The sequence below is a fragment of the Engystomops pustulosus genome, chromosome 1 (assembly GCF_040894005.1).
Source record: "Engystomops pustulosus chromosome 1, aEngPut4.maternal, whole genome shotgun sequence".
Classification (NCBI taxonomy): Eukaryota; Metazoa; Chordata; class Amphibia; order Anura; family Leptodactylidae; genus Engystomops; species Engystomops pustulosus.
In genome coordinates, this window is record NC_092411.1 from 80766343 (window position 1) to 80791738 (window position 25396).

At 41.5% G+C, this 25396-nt stretch overlaps 2 protein-coding genes across 2 annotated transcripts; both read left to right on the forward strand.

The window, feature by feature from the left end:
* Nucleotides 1-5205: 5205 nt before the first annotated feature.
* LOC140076153 (homeobox protein goosecoid-2-like) lies at nt 5206-10370 on the forward strand. The gene is made up of 3 exons (XM_072122694.1): nt 5206-5804; nt 7304-7554; nt 10087-10370. Exons 1-3 carry the CDS (start codon nt 5567-5569, stop codon nt 10198-10200), a joined length of 603 nt encoding a protein of 200 aa, XP_071978795.1. The 5' UTR covers nt 5206-5566; the 3' UTR covers nt 10201-10370.
* Nucleotides 10371-14118: 3748 nt separating this feature from the next.
* ESS2 (ess-2 splicing factor homolog) lies at nt 14119-24008 on the forward strand. The gene is made up of 10 exons (XM_072144805.1): nt 14119-14415; nt 15762-15927; nt 17696-17779; nt 17989-18161; nt 20248-20365; nt 21773-21906; nt 22004-22106; nt 22196-22305; nt 23260-23375; nt 23465-24008. The coding sequence occupies exons 1-10, from the start codon at nt 14263-14265 to the stop codon at nt 23748-23750; spliced, it is 1443 nt and encodes a 480-aa protein (XP_072000906.1). The 5' UTR covers nt 14119-14262; the 3' UTR covers nt 23751-24008.
* The last annotated feature ends 1388 nt before the right edge of the window (nt 24009-25396 follow it).

Genomic DNA, 25396 nt, shown 5'->3' on the forward strand with positions numbered 1-25396 from the left:
TCCGGTGGATAAAGTGTGGCTGTCATCCAGATATGTCTGAAGATTCCCAGCTACAAGCTCAGTCCTCGCTTCCTGGGTGCATTCGAGGTATTGAAATGCATTAATCCTGTGGCTTACAAGCTTTGTCTTCCGCCCACCATGCACATCCCGAATTCCTTCCATGTCTTCCTGCTGAAACCTGTCATCTTAAATCGCTTCTCCTGGTAAGTACCTCTTTCTGCTCCTGAAGCTGATGCTGCTGATCTCTTTGAGATAAAAGAGGTCCTTGATATGAAGACGGTCAGAGGGAAGCGTTTCTATCTTGTCAACTGGAAGGGGTTCCGTCCGGGGAAGAGATCTTGGGAGCTCAAGGACAACATCCTGGATCGTGCTCTTCTTCACAGGTTCCTCCAGTCCAAGAAGAGGGGAAGGCTGAAGGGGGGGTGCTATCCCGGGTTGGAACACAAGGAACACGCGCTGGCTCTTTAATATCTAAAGCGTCGATAATTGGCTGTTCTTTCTGCTTCTATGACTGAGAGAAACCTGTGTTCCTTGCCCTTTATGATTATACTGATTTCTCATTGTGACCTCAATTACATTCCTGATTTTGCTCCTATGCTGCCTGTCTTGAACTCCTGCCTGTCCCCGATCACACTTTTGCCTTATGACTCTGTACTACTTATTGGCCGCCACTACGGACAAAGTCACGCCTGTGGAGCGTCCTGGTGGTACTATGCCGCAGCAAGTCCAACCTGCTTTGCGGCGAGCTCTGGTGAAAACTGGGCACCACTTAGACTCTGCTCCCAGGTGTCGGCTTACGTCATCGTCCACGGTGGTCCAGTGGGCCCACTACCCCTGGTTCCTGACAGACTGTAAAATGCATACAGTCGTGTGCAAGAGGAAATTTACAAAGTGTTTCCACATATGTAACACATTGTCAGGCATCAGGAGTAGTGGACCCACTGGACCACCGCAGACAATGACTTGCTGTGGCCTGGTACCACCAGTCCGCTTCACATGTGGCGGCCAAGGCGTAGTACAGAGTCATAAGGCAAAACTGTGGTCAGGGACAGGCAGGGTTGAGAAGAGCAGCACAGGATCAGAGTCGGGGACGTAGCGATAGGTCAGGGCAGGCAGCATGGCTATGAGGCACAAATATCCGGCTAGGTATGTAGGAAGAGGCGGCTATTTATTAAATTAAGGAAATGGCCAGCACCAATCAGCGCCGCCCTGGCCCTTTAAGAGTCAGGAAGCCGGCCCAAGGAGACAGGGTAGTGTGGGACCTAGCTCACAGGAGCACCGTGACACACATAACATTGTTTCACATGGTTTCATGGTTTCTTTCTTGTTTTGCAGCAATATTACAATGATCTTATCAAAGTAAACAGCTCCTAACGTAATCCTTCCCCCTCCTTTCCCTTTTATTACCCTGAGATAACTCAAATCCTTTTGATAGATCTGCTTCTAAATCCCTTAATTCCTTATACAAAAGAAGAGACATTTGTTCTATTTTCCAACACTGAAATCTGTAAGTAAGTGTGATCTCTGCTCACCTACCATTTGGTGATTAACTCATAGAAGTCATGGCTTGTGATTGTAGTTGCTCCAAGAAAATGGTTAATAAACACAAAAATGAACTGTAATATGGAATGTATGTACATATTATTGTGAATATGTCCATGTCTTTGGTTGTGTCCTGCTGCCCTACTTAAAAGACCATATGAGTTAGTAGTAGTATTTTGGGTAACTCATTACGCAATTTACACCAGTTTTAAAGGAAATCAACTACTTGCACAAATTTTAGCTGAGCAAACTTACATATCACTGCGTTCGTGCGGATATAAGGTCTTATATTTATTAGTCCCTGGAAAGTCCCTTTGTTGGGATAAATACTGTTTATAAATATGCTAATTTCAGCCTGAAGCACTAGAGAGTATCGGAGAAGACCTCAAAAACTCCCCTGTTACCTAATTATGAGGCAGTGGGACATATGTGGAGGGAAGAAGCCCATGCAAGAGGCATTAAAGAATAGTATGTAATGGATCTGAATGCAGTTGGATAACATAGTACAGAGCACAATAAACCACCCACAGGACCTTATATGGTTTAGTGTGCCAAATCACCCTGTATAACAGCTGTCCAAAGCCACATTAAAAAAAAAAACTACTATACTTACTATACTATGTATGTACCCACATCTGGAGGAGTTTTTGTATTGTTAGGGTAGGATTTAAAATATCCTTTTTATAGTACGTCAATTGTTGTGTTTCCAATCAGTAAAGCATATTGTAAGGAATGACTCAGACAACTGCTGATTCAAGTCTCACACATGCTTCTGCCCCGGGCAAGATGTTTATTTGGGTTCACAAGTCTATATAGAAAAGCAAGAGAAAAGCAGGAAAAGGAGGGGCATTCAAATCATAACAAATCAGGTTCCCAGATCTTGATTGGAGAATTTCCCTGCTGTCGCACGTTCACGACACACCCACATTCCCTTAGCCTCGATGTTTTGGTTGCGGTCCACGATGCCGGCGCCATCTTAAAATGTATTCTCTGTTACAATGCTTTTAGGAAAATAAGACAAGTAGAAACGACAGGATCTGATCAGCTAGGTTTACCTTAACAGTATACCCCAGCTTCAAAATGATCTGACAGATTCCTTTTAATGTCAGCATTATTATCCAATGGGAGGAAGCAACAAGGGCATTAACAAAAGAAAACAATCATAAACAGAAGAAAACACATAGAAGTCAGATGTATAATGTATCACTTTCTCCACATCCTCTCCCACTCCATTCTAAACCAGACCAAGTCATAGAATTCCAGTGGGGTATAGGCAACACCGACTCTATATAACCAGGTAAGGACTGAATCTTCTTTTCCACTTAATTTTTTAAGTGGACAACAAACTACGCATCCTTCAATTCTTTACATTTTCTTCCCTTTTCTTCACTTACTATTAATGTAGTATATTATATATAGATGATATTAAGAAAAGAACAAATGTATGTACAAAATAAAAATAGTACAGAGATCTAAAACAAGTGGAAGGAGGACCCTGCCTGTGAGGGCTCGCAATCTATATGGGGGGGTAGCTGGGGTATAGCAGTGCCGAGGTGACTGTGTATAGCAGTGCAATTATTAAATCTTGTAGATCCTAAAGAGATGGGTTTTAATGGTGGGGGACAGTCTGATGCATTTTAGAGAGATATCAACAGTGAAAAAGAGAAGCAGAGATAGTGATCGCGGGTGCTTTCACGGCGATCGCCGCCAGCATCTTGCCGCGGATCGCCGCTCCCCGATGATGTCACGGGGAGCGGTGATCCGTTGCCATGACAGCTTCGGGTCTCACGAAGGCCCGAAGCAGTCTCGTTTTAACCCATTCATTACAATGTGCTATCAGCACATTGTAATGAATGAGGAGTAAAATCCCCATATACTGCCATATTGCAGCATGGCAGTATATGGTAGGATCGATCAGATAACCTAGGGTTAAAGTACCCTAGGGAGTCTGAAAAATAGTAAAAGTAAAAAAAAGTTAAAAAAAAAAATTATAATAAAAAAACCTAAAAATTCAAATCACCCCCCTTTCCCTAGAACTGATATTAATATTAATAAACAGTAAAAATCATAAACACATTAGGTATCGCCGCGTCCAAAAATGTCCGATCTATCAAAATATAATTACGGTTTTTCACTGCGTTTAACCTCGTAACGGAAAATAGCGTCCAAAGTCAAAAATGACATTTTTTTTGCCATTTTGGAAAATATAAAAAAATTAATAAAAAGTGATCAAAAGGTCGCACAGTCCTAAAAATTATAGCAATGAAAACGCCATGAAAAGTCGCAAAAAATGACACCACCCACAGCTCCGTACACCAAAGTATGAAAAAGTTATTGCCGCCAGAAGATGGCAAAATAAAAAAAAAAAATTTTGTACAGGAGGTTTTAATTTTTTTAAATGTATGAAAACATTATAAAACCTATACAAATTTGGTATCCATGTGATCATACCGACCCAAAGAATAAATTAGACATGTCATTTGTGGCACACAGTGAAAGCTGTAAAATCCAAGCCCACAAGAAAGTGTCGCAAATGTGTTTTTTCACCATTTTCACTGCATTTGGAATTTTTTTCCCGCTTCCCAGGACGCGCCATGGAATATTGAATACCGTCACTACGAAGTGCAATTTGTTACGCAGAAAATAAGCCATAACAGAGCTCTTTATGTGTAAAAATAAAAAAGTTATCGATTTTTGAAGGTGGGGAGTGAAAAATGGAAGTGAAAAAACTAAAAAAAAGCCAAGTCGTTAAAGGGTTAACAAACTTTGAAAATGAAGAATTTTTAGAAATTTTTGCCAAATTCATGTTTATTAACTAAACGCGAAAGATATCATCAAAATTTTCAACTACTTTGAAGTACAATGTGTAACGAGAAAACAATCTCAAAACACCCTGGATGTGTTAAAGCGATACAAAGTTATCCCCTCTTATAATGAAACAGGGCAGATTTAAATAATCAGGCTTTGTCCTAAAGCCCTGAAATGGCTTAGTCCTGAAAGGGTTAAATATAATTTATTTGTTTTTGATCTTTAGTTAAGGTGGAAATCCTCTTTTAAAAACGTGGAGTTTTAAAATATTGGTGGAAATTCATGAAACTGACTGAATAAAAATTGGCTTTGTCGTAGGCCACCACAGCACAACATCCCATTTATCACTGTTGTTCATACAAATGTAAGCAATTGTTTACACAATTCAAAAAATCTACTGTGATGAACTTTAGGCATCACCATGTTTATAATGGTATAAGATGTATAGCGAGAAATGACTTATAGCATTATGGTGTGGTGGAGATCAACCTAAACATGACTATCAATAAAAATATAAAGTAATGGGCATCTCTGTAATATGAAAGGCTACATCCAAAAATATACTTCAAAACATGTATAAAATAGAAAAGGGATGAAATCCAAAGTCCAGCTATGATTCCACGGGGCAGCTTCCTATGTGAGACAACCGTTTTCCAGTGATATGTTATTGAACTCAGTATGACAGGTCTGTCAGATTTTGCAGGTATTTTGGTCCTGAGCTAAGATGGGATAATTGTTCCTGGTAATCCCTCTCTGTTGTGTGGAAGCAGTTTTGATATCAGACCTTTTTCCTGTACACAATGCCCATCTGACAATCTGCCTGGCTCCCCAGATGTAAAAAGCAGATTTTTATTTTTTTTCAGGCTCTGCCCGGATTAACGAGATCTCAGATGCACAACTCAGAGTGAACAAAACCCCCTGAGATTAGAGGGCCAGTTATCGTATTCACTGAGGTTTAGCATTTCTGTCCGGGGATTATGGAGGCTTTTTTTTTCTCCAATAAAATAGTTTGAGTTATAAAGTGGCGGCTTTAGTAGGAAAGAAATAAAGGTATTTAAAATACAGACAAGTCCAGGAATGAAAGGAAAATACTTTAAGCTAAAAGTATTAAAGGTAAAGGGGGTCTCTTGTACAAGATGAGATGTTTTAGAAGGTGAGCAATCATATCAGGGAGAGACGGTGTAGAGTCAACACTGGGCAGAGGTGCATTTGCAGTATGTCATCCAGCAAGGAAAGTGTTAAAAAGAGGACACAGCGTCCCTTCTCCATAGAAAGCATTCTATCTCTCCCTTCAGCTAAAATGAAACAAAAGTCAAACAGTTCCCAGCTTGAATCAACATGGGCACCAAGTGGACAATGCCAAGCGACTATGTGTCAAAATGACTCGGCTGTACCCGGCTGCAACTGTTGCTGCTGTGCCCATTCCAACCAGCACCGGGATCCAGCATGGTTCAGTGAGTATACCTTTATATAGTGACTAGAGGGACATAATACTACTGTGTAGGTTGTTTTGGAAGTCACTGTAGTGTTAAAGAGATTTTATGGCTAGCCACTCTGTTATATTTTAGCAGAATACAGGCAGATCCCTTCATCAGAACACCTGACTTACAGACGACCCTTAGTTACAAACGGACCTGTGGATGTTGGTAATCCCTGAGCTATAATAATTTGCTGTAGAAGTTATAAAATGTGTCTGCAATGAAGCTTTATTGTTAATTCTGGTTCTTATGACAACCCAACATTTTTAAAATCCAATAGTCACAGAGACCAAAAAAATTCTGGCTGGGGTTACAATTATAAACTATACAGTTCCGACTTACATACAAATTCAACTTAAGAACAAACCTATGGAAACTATCCTGTACTCAACCTAGCGACTGCCTGTAAGTCAAATGCCTACTACAGCAGCTTCCATTTGTACTACTGTATGGCAGGTCACCTGCAGAAAATCGCTACTATATACCTATAGAGTACCTATAGTATTTTTTAAAACTGCATTAGAATCCTTTATTTTTTGTTCTGTTGGCTGAAGTTTTTAATTGAAAGTAGATCTAGCAAAGAAACGCCTTTATTATGTTTTTCTGTTTGGATTTTCTAAAAAATTAGCTCTTTTTTAGTTGTTATGTGGCAAAAGGATGTTAATACATTCTTCTTATATTATTGTGATATTATGGTTATCACTGTACTTATTATTAAAGGGATATTCCAATTTAAACAAATAAATGTTAATTTTTTTATGATAAAAAAAAGTTATACCATTTTCTAATATACTTTTTGTATCAATCTCTCATGGTTTGCTAGAGCTCTGCTTGCTGTCATAAGATAGAAAGATTCTATGTAAACTTTCAATAGACAGAAATCTGACCATGGTCACACAGGTGCACAGCTCATTACAACCCACAGCTCTAACTCTCTATGATACTAATGAGCTGTGCACCTGTGTGACCATGGTCAGATTTCTGTCTACTGGTAGTAAACATAGAAGCTTTGTATAGAGTAGCAGCAAGCAGAGATCTAAAAATCCATAAGGAATTAATACAGAAAGCATATTGGAAAAATGTATAACTTTTTATAATACAAACAATAACATTAATTTGCTGAAATGGGAATTGCCCTTTAAGCAAGATCCTTCCCTAGATTATCTGAATCACTTTGTTAAGAAGGACGCAGTGAAATTACCTACAGCTTCAATGCATGCGCCAGTATCAGAACATGAGTATTGTACACTGTGGCCCACTTCAAAGTGTAGTGTACTCACGGAAGCTGTTGTAGTAAACCCCGCCACCAGTGATAAAATCAAGGCATCTGCAACCACTGGTTTTATTTTGCTCAGTAGAAGCAGCAGGTCCATGTAAATTCACTAATCACGTTAGAGTAGAGATTGAAAACAAGACATTTAATGTATCTTATTGTTAAAAGTTTTGACAACTTTTTTCTCCCTACTACAACATAGACTCTCAGTTGAACTGGCCTGTACAGATAATTCATACAGTCCCTGAAGATGGAGGAAAACTCATCCCTAATGGGATTCAAGCAATGAATAGTATGCCGGTCATTCAGCGCAGAACTCGTCGCCACCGTACAATATTCACAGAGGAGCAGTTACAGGCTCTAGAGGAAACTTTCCACCAAAACCAGTACCCAGATGTCATTGCTCGGGAACAGCTAGCTGGCCGGATCCATCTTAGAGAAGAGAGAGTGGAGGTAAGCTAGATCTTAAAGACTGAGAAAATAAATCCAAATGGGGAGATTTATAAAGGAGACTTTTTGAAAAGTTGCACATTATAAATCTTGAGCATTTGGATTCACTTGATATACCGTATATACTCGAGTATAAGCCGACCCAAGTATAAGCCGAGGCCCCTAATTTTACCACAAAAACCTGGTAAAACCTATATTTTGTTTACTCAAGTATAAGCCGAGTTTGGGGTTTCAGCACATATTTTTGTGCTTAAAAACTAGGCTTATACTCGAGTATATAAGGTATGTGGCGTAAGTTAGTTGAAGTCAATAGTGGAGTGGGTATGCTAGGGTGTACAAGGAGAGAAAATGTTTGTGAAATGAAGGACACCACATGGCTTAGAATTAAAGCACAACTGTAAAAAAAAATTTTCACAAATCAATAGCTCTTGGGATGTAGAACAACTTTGCTAATTATCTTTGTTACAGCAATATATCATATATTCAACTGTTTCTTTGCCATCTGTCTCAGTTTAGCCGGGTCCTGAAGCAGCTGCTTCCCCTGGTTTTGCTGACAAACATATCTACAAAATCTATGGACTCACAGGTGGGGAGGGGCTGCTGCTCCCTGCACACAGAGGAGAAAGGAGGGGTGATGTGCTCTCTGTGTGTATAACAGAGCTTAATGTGTTCAGAACTGTGGATACAGATGTATCCTACACATAATAGAGAAGTACCATGTTACCTATCAGTCCCTCCACCCCAGTCTCTGATTCTACTGAACTTTCTCTTCACCTCATGCTGCAACCCTTTCCCCACCTTGTACTCAACACTATAACCTCTGTGCAGAGAAGCAATTAACCCTTAGTGCTCACACTACACAGTCCATACACTCCATGAAACTGTTTACTTCTGATTTCTACCACCTATTACATGTTCCCTGCTCCTCCATGTTATGAAAGCTGCCAGACTAGTCACTACATACATCTAGTATGTACACTGTGCAGTGTTGAGTGAAATTAATTTAGGAATCTCACTGGATTTGCTGCTAAATTCCTTAATGAAAGAACACAATGGGGCAAATTTAATAAGAACAGTGCAAACTGCACTATGTGCAGTTTACCTGTGTATAGTGCAGAGTGTGCCATATTCAGGATTTCTGGTGCATGTTCTGTATGAATCTGGTGCAACACTTTTTTTTGTGCGCCTTTAACACATTTAAAGGCATACAACACATTTCTGTCGGACTTTGCATGTTAAATCTGGCGCACAGTCCGACTGAGCATCGGAACGTCCCCTTCAGTGCAGAAATTTATGCCGCGTGAAGCATAGTGCAGCCACACCACAAAAAGGTCACGAGCGACTCAAATGTGGCGCAGGCACTTATTAAATACCTGTGCAGGCAGTTTGCACCTAAAAGAACATGCAAAGTCTGACAAAAAACTGCTGCACGACCCTTAGTTAATGTGCCCCAATGTATCCTTGAGATCTGTGGACAGATTGAATTGGACTCAGCTTCAGGGCAGATAAAGGAAGAGGATAGTCTCCACCCACTTCACCACAATTGAGAAAGATTTTTGTCAAACACTTTCAGATAAAACAATGCCATAACTTTAGAAAGAAAAGGGGGAATAAAACAATACGGACATCATTCTGTTTGTTTTTAAAGGGGGAATCACATGGCAACCATGTGATTCCCCCCGTTGCCATGTGATTCCCCTGTTAAAAACAAACCGAATGATAACCCTTGGTGTTTGGTTAGCCCCTGGGTGCCTCCCCATGGTCCCTGACTCCCCTCCCTGTTTTACCTGTCCGCATTCCTGCTTCGGCGTGCACTGGCACTCAGAGATTTAGAGGGCCAGCGCACCGCTAATTAGCTGGCCATTCCCAGGAAATTGTTAAAAACCGGCCTTTCCCCACCGGATCTTTGTGCCTAGTGCCAGTGAGAAAGCTTTTTCATGACACTTTAAGTTCCCGTTTGGGATAATAAAGTATTATTATTATTATTATTATTATTATTATGCGTTTTGCCGTGTTCCTGAATTCCAGTTGTGACCCCGGTTCCGTTATTGATTCTGATGCGGTGCCGCCAGTCCTCACCTACTGCCTGACCATGAGTTTGCCTCTCGATTCTGTACTTTGCCTTGGCCGCCACTGCGGACAAAGCCAGACCTGTGGAACGACCTGGTGGTTACACGCCGCAACAAGTCCAACCTGCTTTGCTGCGGGCTCTGGTGAAAACCACGTACCACTTAGACTCCGGTCCCAGGTGTCGGCTTATGTCATTGTCTGTGGTGGTACAAAGGATCTACTACCACTGATCCTGACAGAAACTTGGTAATATCATTATAACTTCAGAGTTATGCTTTAAATTTAGTGGCATTTATATAAATCTTTGTGTTTTATGTTCCTCATAGTGATAGGTTTAGAGTTTACAAATTGTAAATAACAATTTAGAAGTAATGGGAACTGCATTTACAAATATAAGATCAGATATAAAACATATCAGGTCTAAATTGATGTATTACTGTAACACCATTCCTTTCTGTGGTACAGGTTTGGTTTAAAAACCGAAGAGCAAAGTGGAGAAGGCAAAAGAGAGTCACAGCATCCATTATCATACTTCAAGGAAACAAAACCAGAGACAATCCTTGTTATGAGAAATCATAATGACTGGACCAGGAATCATTAAACTGGCATTACATTGTCTTCTCTGCATTGTAGTGTTTACAAGACACAGCTCTTGGTCAGGGTAGCTTTATGTTTGTACAAAATATTCTGCCTACTTTATAAGTGTTTAGTTTTTTAATGTATTTCACTGTGTAGCTATAGAGTAAAGAATTTGGAGCTATATGAAGATAAATGTGTATTTTTCATATATCAGTTGCAAAGCACATTTTGGGAGTGCATTCAACTCATGGACCAGAATAGCCTTTTTGCTGCCTGTTGAAGACAAGACAAGGTTTTTGTGGCACCGACAAATAATAAACGTTGCACAATTTGGAGGTATGGGCATTCCAAAAAACAAGCATACACAACATAAAAATTCCCCCCAGTTTAATGGACTATTTGGAGTAAGATGAGCGGGAAACTCAATTAAAAAAAATCAGATACTACCTCTATGTACAGCTGCAGGGAGAAGAGGAGCATTGGAGGTAAGTATACATTTTTTCTATTTTTAAGGAGGCTGTGCAGGGAACATTACTATGGGGGTTGGGCAGTGGACATTACTATTGCAGGCAGGGAAGGGGACATTACTATGTGGCTTGGCAGTGGACATTACTATGTGGGCTGGGAAGAGGACATTACTATGGGGGCTGGGAAGAGGACATTACTATGGGGGCTGGGAAGAGGACATTACTATTGAGGGCTTAGCACTATGGGGCTGGGCTGGGGGACATTACTATGGGGGCTGAGCAGAAAACATAAAGGGGGCCATAGAAAAGGGGACATTTAAGGTTTTGAGCTGCAGAAAATGAAACTTTAAATGGGTTGGGGTTAGATATGGGGTATTTGCCCTAGAAGACTTGGCTGCCGGCCAAACCACCTATATTATAATCCACTACTGCTAACAGCCCTTTCACACACACAAATGGTATAAATGTGGATAATGTACCGACCATAAAAACATACTTCAGATCCCTTTTTTCACCTTGAGAAAAGTACATGTGTGTATGAAGCCTTAAACTGGATTTTCAGCACAAAAACATGTTTAACACAGACTGTGTGCACAGGCTCTAAATGTACTACAGAATTACATACTGTGCTGCTAGTTTTTCACATAGTTTTCATGTTACAGCACTGTTATATGTGTTGATTTTGTTGATGCAGTTTCTAAAACCAAAATCAGCTTTAAATCATAAAATAATAGAAAATATAACACCAGTTTCACAATTGAGCATTCTGGACAGTACTTTGGATCAGTATTTTTCTTTAGGACTCATTTCTGGCTTTGACTGGCCAAGATATAGATGCATAAAAGATATGGGGCATGGGCCACAATATATTTGTACAGAATTTTCAGTAATGTTCACTTTCCTACAAACACTGCTCCCACATGCACCAAAAAACAAAGGTGTTTATCACATAAAGCTCCAGAAAACACAGGTGCAATACATACCTATTGGGGGGTGGGGGAGATCTATCAAAGTGTCAGTGAATAGATCAGTGTAGAGTCAGACACCACAGTCTTATTCTGCACCAAATAAATCGTGTTGGATGATGTATCTGGAGTAGGTTATAAATAATAATACTGATAACTGTGGAGTAGTACTTTAGTCCAGCAATTGGTTGGTCTAGTTTATGTCATAATTTTACGAAGCTCAGATTGAATTTTCTGGCACACTGGTTAAGCCCCTTTTTTGGACAAGTTGGAAAACTGTTTAAAAATAGTATAAAACCCTCAAATAAAAGTTTTTCATGTGTGAATTACTCCAGCATTCTGGTGTAGACAGGTTTGTGAATCTCACCAATATATCCAGTGACTGCAGGTGAAGTGCGCTTGGGTTGTAGTCATTCTTATACCTTATCATCTAAGCAAGAACTGCCATCACCATGTCTCTTATCCCAGGCAGACGTCATCCCTGTAGAGCAGTGCTTCTCAACCTTTCTAATGCTGTGACCCCACATGTTGCGGTGACTCCAAACCATATACAAGAATATTGTATTAGTGCCAAAAAATGCAATAAAATCGTGGCTCCGATGGCTTTAGGCGACCCCTGTGTATTGATCGTGCGACCCCCGCCAGGGTCGCGACCCACAGGTTGAGAACCACTGCTGTAGAGTTTATCACACAGACATCTTATCTTCTTCACTTTCTCATTGTCCCTAATATCTTGAGCAACCTGATGCTACTCCTGCATCTCCCCCCAAATACTATAATACAGTATGCAGAAAGTCCCCGTAAAAAATACTAGTACCACAGATATAGTGGACACACTATGGGGAATTCATTAAGACTTGCCGTTTTAACGCCAGGCTTAAAATTCCCCCTTCTGGAGAGGCTCTGGCCGCTTAGTAAATGCATTCACAAACTTCACCAGTTTGGATTTGTAGAACATATCTGAACTGGTGGAGGCTTTTGATATAGTGGCAAAGACTATAGTAAATGTGGCAGGCCAGGCACCCAACCATTCCTCCCATTATCAGATTATCAGTCCAAGATACTCCTCCCCTCTACGACATCATCCTCCTCGTCTGATGACTGTGCATGACAAGTGCCGAGAAGTGCGCAGGTGTGGGAACTAATCAGGCAAGGAGGATGACATTGGATGAATGGAGTAACTGAGAGTGATCATGCGAGGGGTTGTTGGACTTGGCCAAAAAAGAAACACCCCTCTGACTGGCTGCTCATTCTGGCATGCTGCCAAGTAAGATTAAAGAGAACCTGTCAGGCAAATTAATCCCCAAAACTAAATATATTTTCATAAACTGCCATTAGAAAGCATTGTGCCTGTACATGCCTGTAAACTTAAATACTCAGGTACTAAAGCTGTATGTAAATGAACTGAGAGAGGTCCAATGATTCATTACCATATTCAGCTGTCCAGCTTATTCATGAGTGGGAGTGCCCCCTGCAGCCTGTGTGCATACACAGTACTCCTATACACATGACTGACAGCCTGTATAATGAAGTGACAATCCTGGTACTGCCTCTCTATACTTCCCTGTGCTGGCGCCCCCTGCAGCCTATCTATGTATGAGATACTCATATACACATGACTGACAGCCTGTATAATGATGTGACACTCCTGGTACTGGCTCCTCCATGTGCTTCCTGGTGCATGCACCCCCCACAGTCTGTGTGTGTATGAGATACTCCTATACACTTGACTGACAGCCTGTATAATGATGTGACAATCCTGGTGCTGGCTCCTCTATGTGCTTCCTGGTGATGGCGCCCCCTGAAGCCTGTGTGATTTTAGAACGATAAATGTATGAATTGACTAGATAAAGTCTGGGATGGATCCTTGTGAGCTGCTCCGACAGGTAGTAGTGACAGAAATAGTGACACAGACCTGATGACAGGTGTCCTTTAAAAAGTGTTTGTATGGGAATAGAAATGACTGCTTTTTGGGGGTGAAAAGGGGTGGTTATTACTTAAAAGAGTGCTATGGGAACCTGGAACCCAGACTTTTAAAGGAGTATTCTCATGTATTAATGAAATATCTAAAGGAGGTAGTACTCACTTTTTTTTAAAGTGTTGACCCCCTTTATTTTATCCATTGGCCCATACATGCATGTCAGCTCTCCACCGAGTCTGGGATTGAAGGAGTTTTATGGGATATCTAGTGTAAATGTCATAAATACTGAAAGTAAAATCAGAAAGTAGTCCCCACTAATCCCCTCATAATTCTTGCCCATCGATTGTGGTACCCACACTAAATGATGCCCTCAGATTATGGAGCCCCTCACCTAATTATACCTCCTTACTGTTTCCCCTGATTGCGCCCCAGGTCTAATAATGTCCCCTCAAGAGCTTCCCCCACCTAATAATACCTCATATTCATTTAAATTAGCTCTGTTAGTAATCCTGGAAACCACAAACATGAGCTAAATATCCTCAACATCCTCTTGCATAGATCGCTACACAGCGGACTACACTTCCCGACATCCCCTGCAAGCAGACGGCGTCCCAGCAGGCTCATTTCTCTACGACTTCCGCTTTCGGGAAGGTCCTGTGTTTTCTTGCTATGTGAGGCTTGTTGTGTCGTTTCTCTGCCGTAATCCAGGATGGCTGCTCCGGCACAGGAGACTCTGCTTTCAGGGGCGCTAGTGCCACAGAAACCGGGATCCACTGCTCTTGTGGTGTCGGGTGAGAGCCCGGGAAATGCTGATATCAAGAAGCCGAAGAAGAAAGTGTTGTGTGAGGAAACGTACATCCAGGTGAGAGCAGGGCCACGGCTACAGCTCACTACTGTGTCCAGTGACTTATAGGGGTCTATCACATAATATTAGGTGTGTATTCACACCTGTGTACATGGAGGGGGACTATCAGCAGCAGAAACATGATGGAAGAGCTGGAGCGCTGTCATGTGATGGGAGCTGAGCGCTGGACTCTCTCATAGGGTGGCTATACACGTCTGGTCCATCTATCTGGAGGTACAAGTTACCCCTGTACTTGTGATTGCTGGGGGTCCTGGCTGTCTGAGCCCCCCTGGAACAGGGCAGGGCACAGCCGCGCAGGCACGGGCTGGGTATAGCCTTGATATTACAACGACGGAGGAGACCCCACTTCAGTCAGCCTTGTAGACAATACTGTGTGTACCTCACTGGAGGTGATCGCCTCTGCTGACATATATGCTGCACACACGGATAAAAAACCATTTGTTAGGATAACCACTATTATCACAAAGGGGGATTAGGTTTAGGATTAGGAGATTCCGATGTTTAGTGGGCTATACTCAACTCTATAGCTTTTACCAAACAAGTGTTCAGCTAACACAGGTGTAGGACCAATGTAATAAAACCAGACATTGGGGCTCATTTACTAAGGGCTCCGCGGCTGCACTTTTGTCGGCTTTCCCCTATTTTTCCGTTTTGCTCAGAATTCCACTGGGAGTTTGGCGCACGCGGTCGGATTTTGGCGAAATAGCGCCGGCTTTCACGCGACACAAATCGGGGCCGTGGCCAACGGGAAAAACGGGCAGAACCGCGGAATTTAAAAAACTAAGTGTGTCGCAAAATCAAGCACTTACATGCACCGGGGAAAAGATGGTGAACTCCGGCGGACCTCGGCGCAGCAGCGACATCAGCAGGAAGTCGGACACACGAGAGAGAACGCGCCGCTGGATCGCGTCAGGACCGGGTAAGTAAATGAGCACCATTGTCTTTACTGTGTGCAGGTAAATCCCTGGCTGTCTGTGGTTGCCAGTCGCTGTATAGAGGGTATTTCCTAATACTCTGTTTTCATAGACGCTGTGTGATCCCCTGTGTATTTGCCTACCTTGTGGCTGTAGAACCGACAGTAATTCCTCCTACATGTTCCAATATTTTAAATAAACTTTCTAATGTTGAAACCAGGTGTACATTTTTTTTTATACACTCCTGGTTTTAGCTTAAAACACTGCACCCACAAACCTGAATATGTGTTCTTATCCTGCACTTTGGGAGGGATAAGTCACTGCAAGGAATCTCTTTGTTGCTTGTCAATCTATATATTTGTAAATCATTAAATGCACTCTAAGTGTATATTTTTATGGTAACCTCCTTGTATATTTTTTTTTCAACAGAACTTGCAAAAAATCATTCAGAGAGATTTCTTCCCAGATGTGGAGAAGCTCCAGGCCCAGAAAGAATATTTAGAAGCAGAAGAGTCTGGGGACCTTGAAAAAATGAGACAAATTGCAATAAAGATTGGCACCTCCGGGAGATGTTCTCGAGAATCCCCATTACCTTGTGAGTAAAATATCCCAGATATCTTACATTGTGATTACAGTAGATAGGGATTTTTAAACTCTAAAATATGCCAATAATTAGGAAGGGAATATACAAGCACTACATACAGTTTGCTTGTGTATAATGCAGGGTCCACCAGATTCAGGATTTCAGGCGACCTCTGCACTGCCCCGACAGAGTGCACCAACTTTTCTGTGGTGCACCTTTTAACATAGGGCATGCAATAGACTTTCCATGATAAATCTGGCGCACCGGAACACCCCCCTAATTTGTGTTGCATAATGCCTACTGCAGCTGCGCTACAAAATAGTCGTGTGCGACACAATTGTGGTGCAGACACTTCTTAAATACCTGCAAAGGGGGAATCGCATATGACAATTTAGTAAAAATCATGAAATTGGAGCTATGTTTTAAGTCATTTGACTACAATGAGGGTTATTTATCTTCATTTATTCTGTTTTTGTTTCTGTTATATCTGTGACTTTTTTTGGCGCATTGCTAGATTTGCACAAAAATTCACATATATTTCACCTGCCCAGCAAAATCCACTGAGCCTGAGTCTTTCTGTGGAATCTAGATACTGCTGATGCTGAGTTTCAAAAGAAAATAAAAATTCCCAGTTTAAGTAAAAGATCAGAAAGGGGTTCTAAAGAATGTGCAACTTTTGTACAACGCAAAAAGCCAACTGACTCAGATGCCAGATATCATCCTCTAAGGCTACATTCACACGAACGTATGAGGGATGTATATACGGCGTATATACGTCCCCCCATACACAGCAATGGACTCACGGTGCCGTATGGGAGCAGTACAGTGCAGCACACATGCTATCTATCACATGTCCTATCTTTCGACAGCATATGGCGCCTATGTTACTTAATGGAGAGGGGCAAGGGTTAGCGGCGCTCTCCCCCTCCTCCTCTCCCCGGCGCTGATGTATGCCCGCCGTACTACGGCATACATCGTGTGAATGTAGCCTAAGTTAAAAAAAACAACCCCAACTCCCACCTTTCAAGAAAAAGTAAACAAATCTTCTTACTAAAGATAAACCCCCAAAGTTCCAAGTTAATTTGATGTATGTATGAATCTCCTAGTAAGCACCCGGGCCATCGCCCCAGGACACTGGACAAGACTGAAAGAATCCCCTGCTGTTCTTTTATACAGATCACATAACAGTGATCATATAGTATCGTATCTGTATCTAGAGACATGTGGAGAGAATGCACATTGCATCTTCCCTGCATGTACATCGCCCCCTTGGCGCTCACTATGAGCCATGTATTTAGGGGTGCTGTGACATTTATATCACCCCAGTCACAGTACAGGATTGGGCTGTCGGTGTGACAACCTGAACCAGCTAACAACCAATGTGGTATCTTGCTCCTGTGTCATGTGGACCCACTGGAAAGGCGAATGTCATCTGCTGCAGCTCACAGCTGCTAGCCCTTATGTTACCAGAGCTTCAGAGGTCGGCTTTCAGTAACTCCAGTCACTTGTCTTTCTATTGGAGCTGCAATCTCCATCAGTAAGGACCATGAATGGGCTGCAGCTTGTGGGCAGCACTGAGGAAGTCCTGTGTGCATTTATCCACATTGCTTTTGTGCAGACATTAATGCAATTTCTGGGCACTTGGGTTCCTCCTCTTCCCAGAATAATAAGTGGAGATTCCTGGACCAGAATTTGGTGAGATCGGAAATTTAGACATTGGCGCAAACTTTTTCTCTTGTACCTCTTTATGTATCCTGACAATGATTATCTTTTTCTGCAGATGTGACACCTGCCACCTTTGAGACTCCAGCTGGAGTTCCTGGGACACCTTCATTTTCTACTAAACACAAAGGAGAAGAAGAAGGTAAGTCTTTCTACCGGTTAGACTATAGGAAAGCCTCATACAACATCAGTCACTGGTCTCAATCCTGAGTGGCTAGGATTGTGTGTACTGGTAACACCGCACACTGTTATTTTTAAATAATATACAGTATTTTTGTAATACAGTGTCCTAATCACAGTTTTTATGCTGTACATTTGACATATCTTGTACTGAAAAATAAAATCTTGCAGGTGACGGCGGGACAACAGAAAAGGGTGGTCAGGAGCTTCCAACCCTTGATAATTTTTTAGCAAGACACACAAGTGAGGACAATGCCTCTTTTGAACAGATAATGGAGGTGGCAAAAGAGAAGGAGCGGGCCAAGAACGCCTGGCTGTATGAGGCAGAGGAAGAGTATAAACAGGTAACTAGAAATCATCAATGAACAGTGTTTTAATCCTATAAGCTAAGATCAACCTCCATGCGTGGCTCTCCAGTGATCCCTCGCTACCATTTGTCAGATCCTACTGAATGTTTCTTTTGGTTAATGAAAGGAATATTTTGACCTCTGACACTTTAAGGCAACTTAAATGCTGTGACAGACGTAGTGAGAATGCTGCAGGATGTCGCTTCATTTAAAAGGTTAAAATATTTTGTACTGCAGTTTACCACAATCTGATTTAGGGTATGGTCACGCATTGCATTTTGGTTGCATTTTCATTGCGTTTTAAAATGCATTAAACAGCTGAGGAGAGGTAATTTGCCTAACTACGTTACTGTTAACATTTGCATTTACAATATTACTGCATGTGTTAACCCATTGTTAACATATATGTTAACATTATGTTAACATTGCTTTTAGATTGTGTTGTGCAAACACAAATGTTAACAGCAAATCACCTCTCCTCAGCTGTTGTAATGTGTTTCAAAATGCAATGAAACTGCAACTTGTGACTGCACCCTCAGTCTGTGTTCACACAAGGTGTTTACATTGCATTTTGAAATACAAAAGAGCTGAGGAGAGGAAATTTGCCTAACTACATTTCTGTTTACATATGCGTTTACATTGTGTTAACACTGTTTTGTAAAATCAAATGTTAACAGACATGTAATTAGGCAAATTTCCTCTCCCCATGTGATGGAGTCTTACTTTGCTGCACTTGTACATCGTTGTAGACAAGTCACCTGCAAATCTGCAGCAACTTGTGATAATTATGTGTTGCATGTCCTCACAGCAGTGTGTTTTTGCGTCAATCCGAGATTTATTGAATATGGTATTTATCCTTCAGGGCATATATTGGAAGCAATGTTCCTTTTAACCTTTCCAGCAGTTCTAGATAATATAACTACTTGGTTTTTTCATAAAGTTTAATGTTAGGTGAAGTGCGGCAAATAATTTTGATAATAACTGGTCCTTTAAAATTTTTCATTAAAAGGTTTGCCGGGATTGTAATTATGTGTAAAGATAAAGAGTTAGACCTACTTTAGTCCTTGCCTCCAGTCCAGAGCTGCACCTCCCCTCACCACCAGCCTCTGTAGGTATATAGCAGTGACATCATATCAACAGCACACAATGGGGGAAATCCCTTAAAGGGGTGTTCCCATTTCAGCAAATAAATGTTATTGTTTGTATAATTAAAAGTTATTAAAGTTTCCAATATACCTTCTGTATCAAATCTTCAGTTTTCTAGATCTCTGCTTGCTGTCATTCTATAGGAAGCTTCTATGTTTACTTCAGGGGACAGAAATCTGACCGTGGTCCCACAGGTGCACAGCTCGTTATATCACACAGCTCTGATTACTCTCTGTGATACTAACGACTCGTGCACCTGTGTGACCATGGTCCGATTTCTGTCCCCTGAAGTAAACATAGAAGCTTCCTATAGAATGACAACAAGCAGAGATCTAAAAAAGAGTGAAGAATTGATACAGAAGGTATATTGGAAACTTTAATAACTTTTAATTATACAAACAATAACATTTATTTGCTGAAATGGGAACACCCCTTTAAGGGATTTCCCCCATTGTGTGCTGTTGATATGATGTCACTGCTATATACCTACAGAGGTCGGAACTAAGAAGTCTTTTTTCAGACAAAGTGTTGGAGATGGGATTTATGTGCCTTCTCTGCCAGACAACTGGTGTAGAAGACATAACTGTTCTAGTTGCCCATGGCTACCAAATTAAAGCTGAGCTCTTACTGGTTTCCATGGGCAACTTGAACAGTTTTACCTCAGAAGCTTGGTGATAAATCTCCCCAAATGAATCTCCCCCATTCACTACAGCTTAATTACATCATCACTGAGCCTCTGTATACCAGCTGAGGTCGGCGGTACAGAGTCATGTGCTGCACCAAAGTTAAAGACTGCAGTACAAGGTCTTTATCATTTCCATTTTTTTTAATAGTTATTCTTGTCTCTATCATAGAAAGTACTGTGTGCCTTAACATTATATATTACTATATTATGACATATGTTTTCTTATTTATCCACTTCTCTCTCCCTCCCCAGCGACTTCAAGAGAATCTGGCCCTCCCCTCGGTTGAACAGCAAGCTATTGAGAGTGGGAAAGCCGGTCTGGATACCTGGGAGTATAAAACCCACAACTCCCTCATGTACTATCCAGAAGGTATGTTTTAGTTACATTTATAAAGCATTGTGCATATTAGTACTGGTAAACCCTGAACAAGTGATAGGCCTGCAGAAACAACTCCCTTCACATTATCTGGGGTAATGGCAATGAACTGTCATTGGTCTGTGTGTCTTCTTGTACACCTTGGATTGTTTGGCAGTCAGCAGAAGAGATAAGTAACCAGACACTAAATTCACAGTGAATGCACTGTACATCAATCTTGTCAAATCTTATAATGTGTGTCAGATAAAAAAAAATTTCGAACTTCTTTCAGTGTATGTATGTATGTATGTATGTATGTATCCAACAAAGGCATAAGACGCATGTTTCTTGGCTAAGTCCTCTATACGACCCCTAGTTACAAACGGATATTGGTAATTTACTGTACTTTAGCCCCAGGTGTCTGCAATGAAGCTATATTGTTAATCCTGGTTCTTATGACAACCCAAAAGTTTTAAAATCCAATTGTCACAGAGACCAAAAAAACTTTGTCCGGAGTTACAATTATAAAATATACAGTTCTGACTTGCATACAAATTCAACTTAAAGGAAACCTACCACCATGAATCTACCTATTAAGGTAGATCCAGTGGCAGGTTTTTCTAATGTATGTTTGTGGCCAAATTTTAATTCCCCCCCCCCCAATATTCAAATTTTTTAAAGAGGCTACTGGGCCGTTGAGTAGCCGAAGCTGAGACTACACGGCATGGCTACTCCACGCCCCGGTAGCCTCATGCGTTCCGCCTACCCTGACGTCTTCAGCATGCAGCTCCTGGTAGCATGCGCAGAACGCCGGCCGCCGGCTGAACACTCCAGCTACTCCACGCCCCAGTAGCCTCTTTAGAAAATTACAATTTTGGGGAAATTAAAATTTATAAAAGTTATGGGCCACAAAAGAATTGGCCCTAAAAAGGGCTATACTACTATACATTAGAGGAACCTACAACCGGATCTAACTTAATAAGTAGATCCGTGGTGGTAGGTTTCCTTTTAAGAACAAACCTACAGAACAAATCTTGTACGTAACCCGGGGACAGTCTGTATAAGATTTGTGAGGCTCTAAATATTAGCATTGCAATTGACTATAGTCTAATCTAATCTAGATGAACAGGGCTGGGCTGCAAAACCAGTCAGCGATTGGTTAACATTGAATGGTACACTTTGCTTTATGGTGCAGTATAACTCTTCAAACAGCTGTTTTTCAGGAGTATCGAGAGTGAAGCATCCACTGATGTAATATAAATGTCCTACTTTACAGATTGCAATTTCTAATCAAACAATGGATCATATGAGAAATATTCAGTCTTGCAGTAATAGATTCCATTGGTCAGTAAAGAAATCTCTCTAAATGTTCTATGATTCGGCTTTGCACATACATTTTCTCACTGCAGCTTTTCTTTCTAGGTGTACCAGACAATGATAATATATTTAAGAAACCTCGGGAAGTAGTTCATAAAAACACTCGCTTCCAGAAAGACCCCTTTAGTCAAGCCTTGAGCAAAACGCAGCTCCAACAAGCGGCTGCCTTAAATGCACAGGTACGGTTCTCCTGTCGTGCCTTGTAATGTCTACCCTACTATGTCTATGTAGTTCTCATATTGATAGTGTAGTATGTGCTTTTGTTTTTGTATGCAGTACAAACAAGGGAAAGTTGGTCCTGATGGAAAGGAACTCATACCACAAGAGTCTCCAAAAGTGAATGGCTTTGGATTTGTAGCCACCCCGTCTCCAGCACCAGGTCTGAACACTGAGTTTATGTGTGTATTCTGTTACTTGTTACAAAACTGTTTTCTATTTCAACTTACTTATTCTTCTCCAACGTTACAGGAGTTGAGGACTCCCCGCTTATGACCTGGGGTGAAGTTGAGAGTACTCCTTTTCGTCTGGACGGGTCAGAGACCCCATATACAGAGAAGACATCTGGGCCATCATTTAAGGTAATGCCTAGGACACACAGTAAGTATAATCTATTGTGGTCAGAGTTCTTCTAGTGAATAAGCAATGGCAGTAATCCTTATTGCTGTGATGTGAAGAGGAGGTCCTGAGCATAGTTCTCTGGTTTGGCTCATCCTTCTGAAAGAGGGAGAAGGAACAAACTTCAGCAGCAGCGAGTGATTTGCTGCTGCCAATGTTCCAGGGTTCTCATGAGTCACATAACTCTCAGTGCACAATTACTGGAGGCTGGGGAAGGATGCCATATAGTTGACTTCAGTTTTTTGTACGGTACTCTTTTAATGTAGTTCATGTGTGCTTTTATTTTGGTATGTGTGGCGTAAATGTTTGGTGTGGATTTTCGATTTTTTTGACAGTTCCTGTGACTTGACTGGATTTGTGGATACATTTCCTACTGACACTACAATGATACATCCCTGAATATGTTGTTCAAGAAAGGCCCTCTTAAAGGGGTTATCCTAGTGGTGAATGGTGGGATCCCCACAGATCACAAGAATGGGGGGTCTGATGTACTCTAAATGAATGGAGTGGCAGGTCAGACATGCACGCTGCTGCTCCATTCACTGTCTACAACACTGACAGAAGTAGTTGAGTACTGCACTCCGTTATCTCCATAACCACCATTCAAATGTGGAAGAGGAAGGTGCGCAAGACCAGCTTCTCTATTCATTTGGGAGTCTCTTACTTGTGAATAGGGAAGCTGGTCTTGCGCACCTTCCTCTTCCACATTTCAGTGGAGTCTCTTACTTGTGATCTGTGGGATCCCACCACTGGACACTCCACCAATCAGTAAATGACCAGACAACCCCTTTAAATGTGTTTGGTCATGGATACAGATTGTCTTCTCCTCTGACTTGCATGTATAACTATCTAAGCATTTTCATACTGGTGTATAAATACTATTTCATTTTTTTGATGGAGTGGTCACTGTTTTACAGATCCTGGAGCCAGGTCGTAGAGAAAGATTGGGTCTGAAAATGGCAAATGAAGCTGCCGCAAAGAATAGAGCAAAGAAGCAGGATGCTTTGAGGAGAGTGACGGAAAATCTGGCCAGGTAGGTGTTGCCTATTATCACCATTTGTGCCGGCAGATTGTCTTCTGATTTTGACTACTTTTCATCTCACATTTTCTATTTATCTACAGCTTGACGCCTAAAGGTCTCAGCCCGTCCATGTCTCCTGCTCTTCAGCGCTTGGTGAATAGAACGTCAAGTAAATACACGGATAAAGCTCTAAGGGCCAGCTACACCCCATCTCCTGCGCACACAGGATCACATGTGTATAAATCCCCAGGAGGTTCCCGCTTAACGCCTACGGTCACCCCCACTCCAGGTGCTGCTTCACAGACTCCTATTGTACCTGACCCCACCTCCATTACTGACAACTTACTGCATTTACCTAAACGGAGAAAAGCGTCAGACTTCTTCTGAGTGGTGGGGTGGAGATCGCATACGTGACTGTGTGGTGTTTTATCTGTCTGGCATAGACACTGAATGTTGAAAAGACCAGAGGACTAGACTGTAAATATTCTCTTTATGGAGGATGAAGATGAAAATGCTAATTTAATAGCAACTGTTTGTGTCCTTATACTTCTAATGATAAAAATGACCTAATGTTTGTGATGTAAACATTTTGGCATTTTTCAAATTTTATATTTGGTGAACATGATAAAATGTTTTCTCCACTGTAAGTCTGTTCTTCTAGCTACTTACTACTAATTATTTTTTTCATCTACCAGAATAATACCTCAATGCTACTATGTTCCACTGAACTTGCTGGGCATTTAACCCTTTAACGGCCCGTGACGTAATAGCACGTCATAGGTCGGCTGCGGGTATATGGAGAGGGCTCACGGGCTGAGCCCTCTCCATAGCCGGTAAGTCTTTGCTGCATATCGCAGCAAAGACTTACCCGTAACACCCGCGATCAGTGTTAACCCGCACATCGCCACCGGCAAAGCTGCTGGCGGCTTCAAAAAGATGGCAGCGCATGGTCTCCTGAAGACCCGAGGCTGTTGGGATTTAACCCATTCATTGCTATGTGCTAATTGCACATTGTAATGTATGAGGATGAAAAGCCCCATATACTGTCATATTATAGTATGGCAGTATATGGTAGGATCAATCAAACAACCAAGTGTACCCTAGGGAGTCTGAAAAATAGTAAAAATAATATAAAAAAAAAAATTAAAAAAATAAATGAATACAAAAACCTAAAAATTCAAATCACCCTCCTTTCCCTAGAACTGATATAAATATAAATAAACAGTAAAAATCGAAATAAAATGCCCGATCTATCAAAATATAATAACGTTTTTTCACTGCGTTTAACCCCATAACGGAAAATGGCGCCCAAAGTCAAAAATGCCACTTTTTTGCCATTTTGAAAAATATAAAAAATTCTATGAAAGGTGATCAGAAGGTTGTATAATCTAAAAATGGTAGCAATGAAAGTGTCATCAAAATTCGCAAAAAATGACACCACCCACAGCTCCATACACCAAAGTATGAAAATTTATTAGTGCCAGAAGATGGCAAAATCTAAAAAAAAATTTGGTACAGGAAGTTTTAATTTTTGTAAATGTATGAAATTTGGTATCCTCGTGATCGAACCGACCCAAAGAATAAAGTAGACATGTCATTTGGGGCGCACAATAAAAGCCGGAATCACTTCCCCTACGTACGGTAGCGGTGTGCTGGCGTAGGGCACAATCCTTGGTAGAACCGAGCAGCTCTCCCCCTCTCTCGCCTAGGACTCCATTGTGGCTCAATCCGTGGCTCTCTCACTTCCTCTCCCTCCCAGGCTGGACAATGTGGGGGGCAGCGGGGGTGAAATTTGTAGGCCAGCTCTTATCCCCGGAAGCAGAATTACTCAGCTTTAACGAGATAAGGGAGAGACATACGGTACCCAATACGGCTAGCTTCCATTACACGCAACTGCGGCACGCATTCAAAGCCCAATTCGGTTCCTTCAGCCTGACAGTGAAATTCTCCAAACTAGAGACTCTGATGAGTACCCCGGACCTCCCTAAGCCACTCACTCAGTGCTATGCTCTCCTACAAGAGCAAAAGTCCAG

Excerpts from the sequence above, each read along its gene's own strand:
- LOC140076153 (XM_072122694.1), top strand. The coding sequence starts at position 5,567 with ATGTCATCCAGCAAGGAAAGTGTTAAAAAGAGGACACAGCGTCCCTTC. Across the intron at positions 5,805-7,303 it reads CCGGGATCCAGCATGGTTCA|ACTCTCAGTTGAACTGGCCT; the intron begins GTGAGTATACCT and ends ACTACAACATAG. Across the intron at positions 7,555-10,086 it reads TTAGAGAAGAGAGAGTGGAG|GTTTGGTTTAAAAACCGAAG; the intron begins GTAAGCTAGATC and ends TCTGTGGTACAG.
- ESS2 (XM_072144805.1), top strand. The coding sequence starts at position 14,263 with ATGGCTGCTCCGGCACAGGAGACTCTGCTTTCAGGGGCGCTAGTGCCA. Across the intron at positions 21,907-22,003 it reads CGGCTGCCTTAAATGCACAG|TACAAACAAGGGAAAGTTGG; the intron begins GTACGGTTCTCC and ends TTTTGTATGCAG. Across the intron at positions 23,376-23,464 it reads GTGACGGAAAATCTGGCCAG|CTTGACGCCTAAAGGTCTCA; the intron begins GTAGGTGTTGCC and ends ATTTATCTACAG.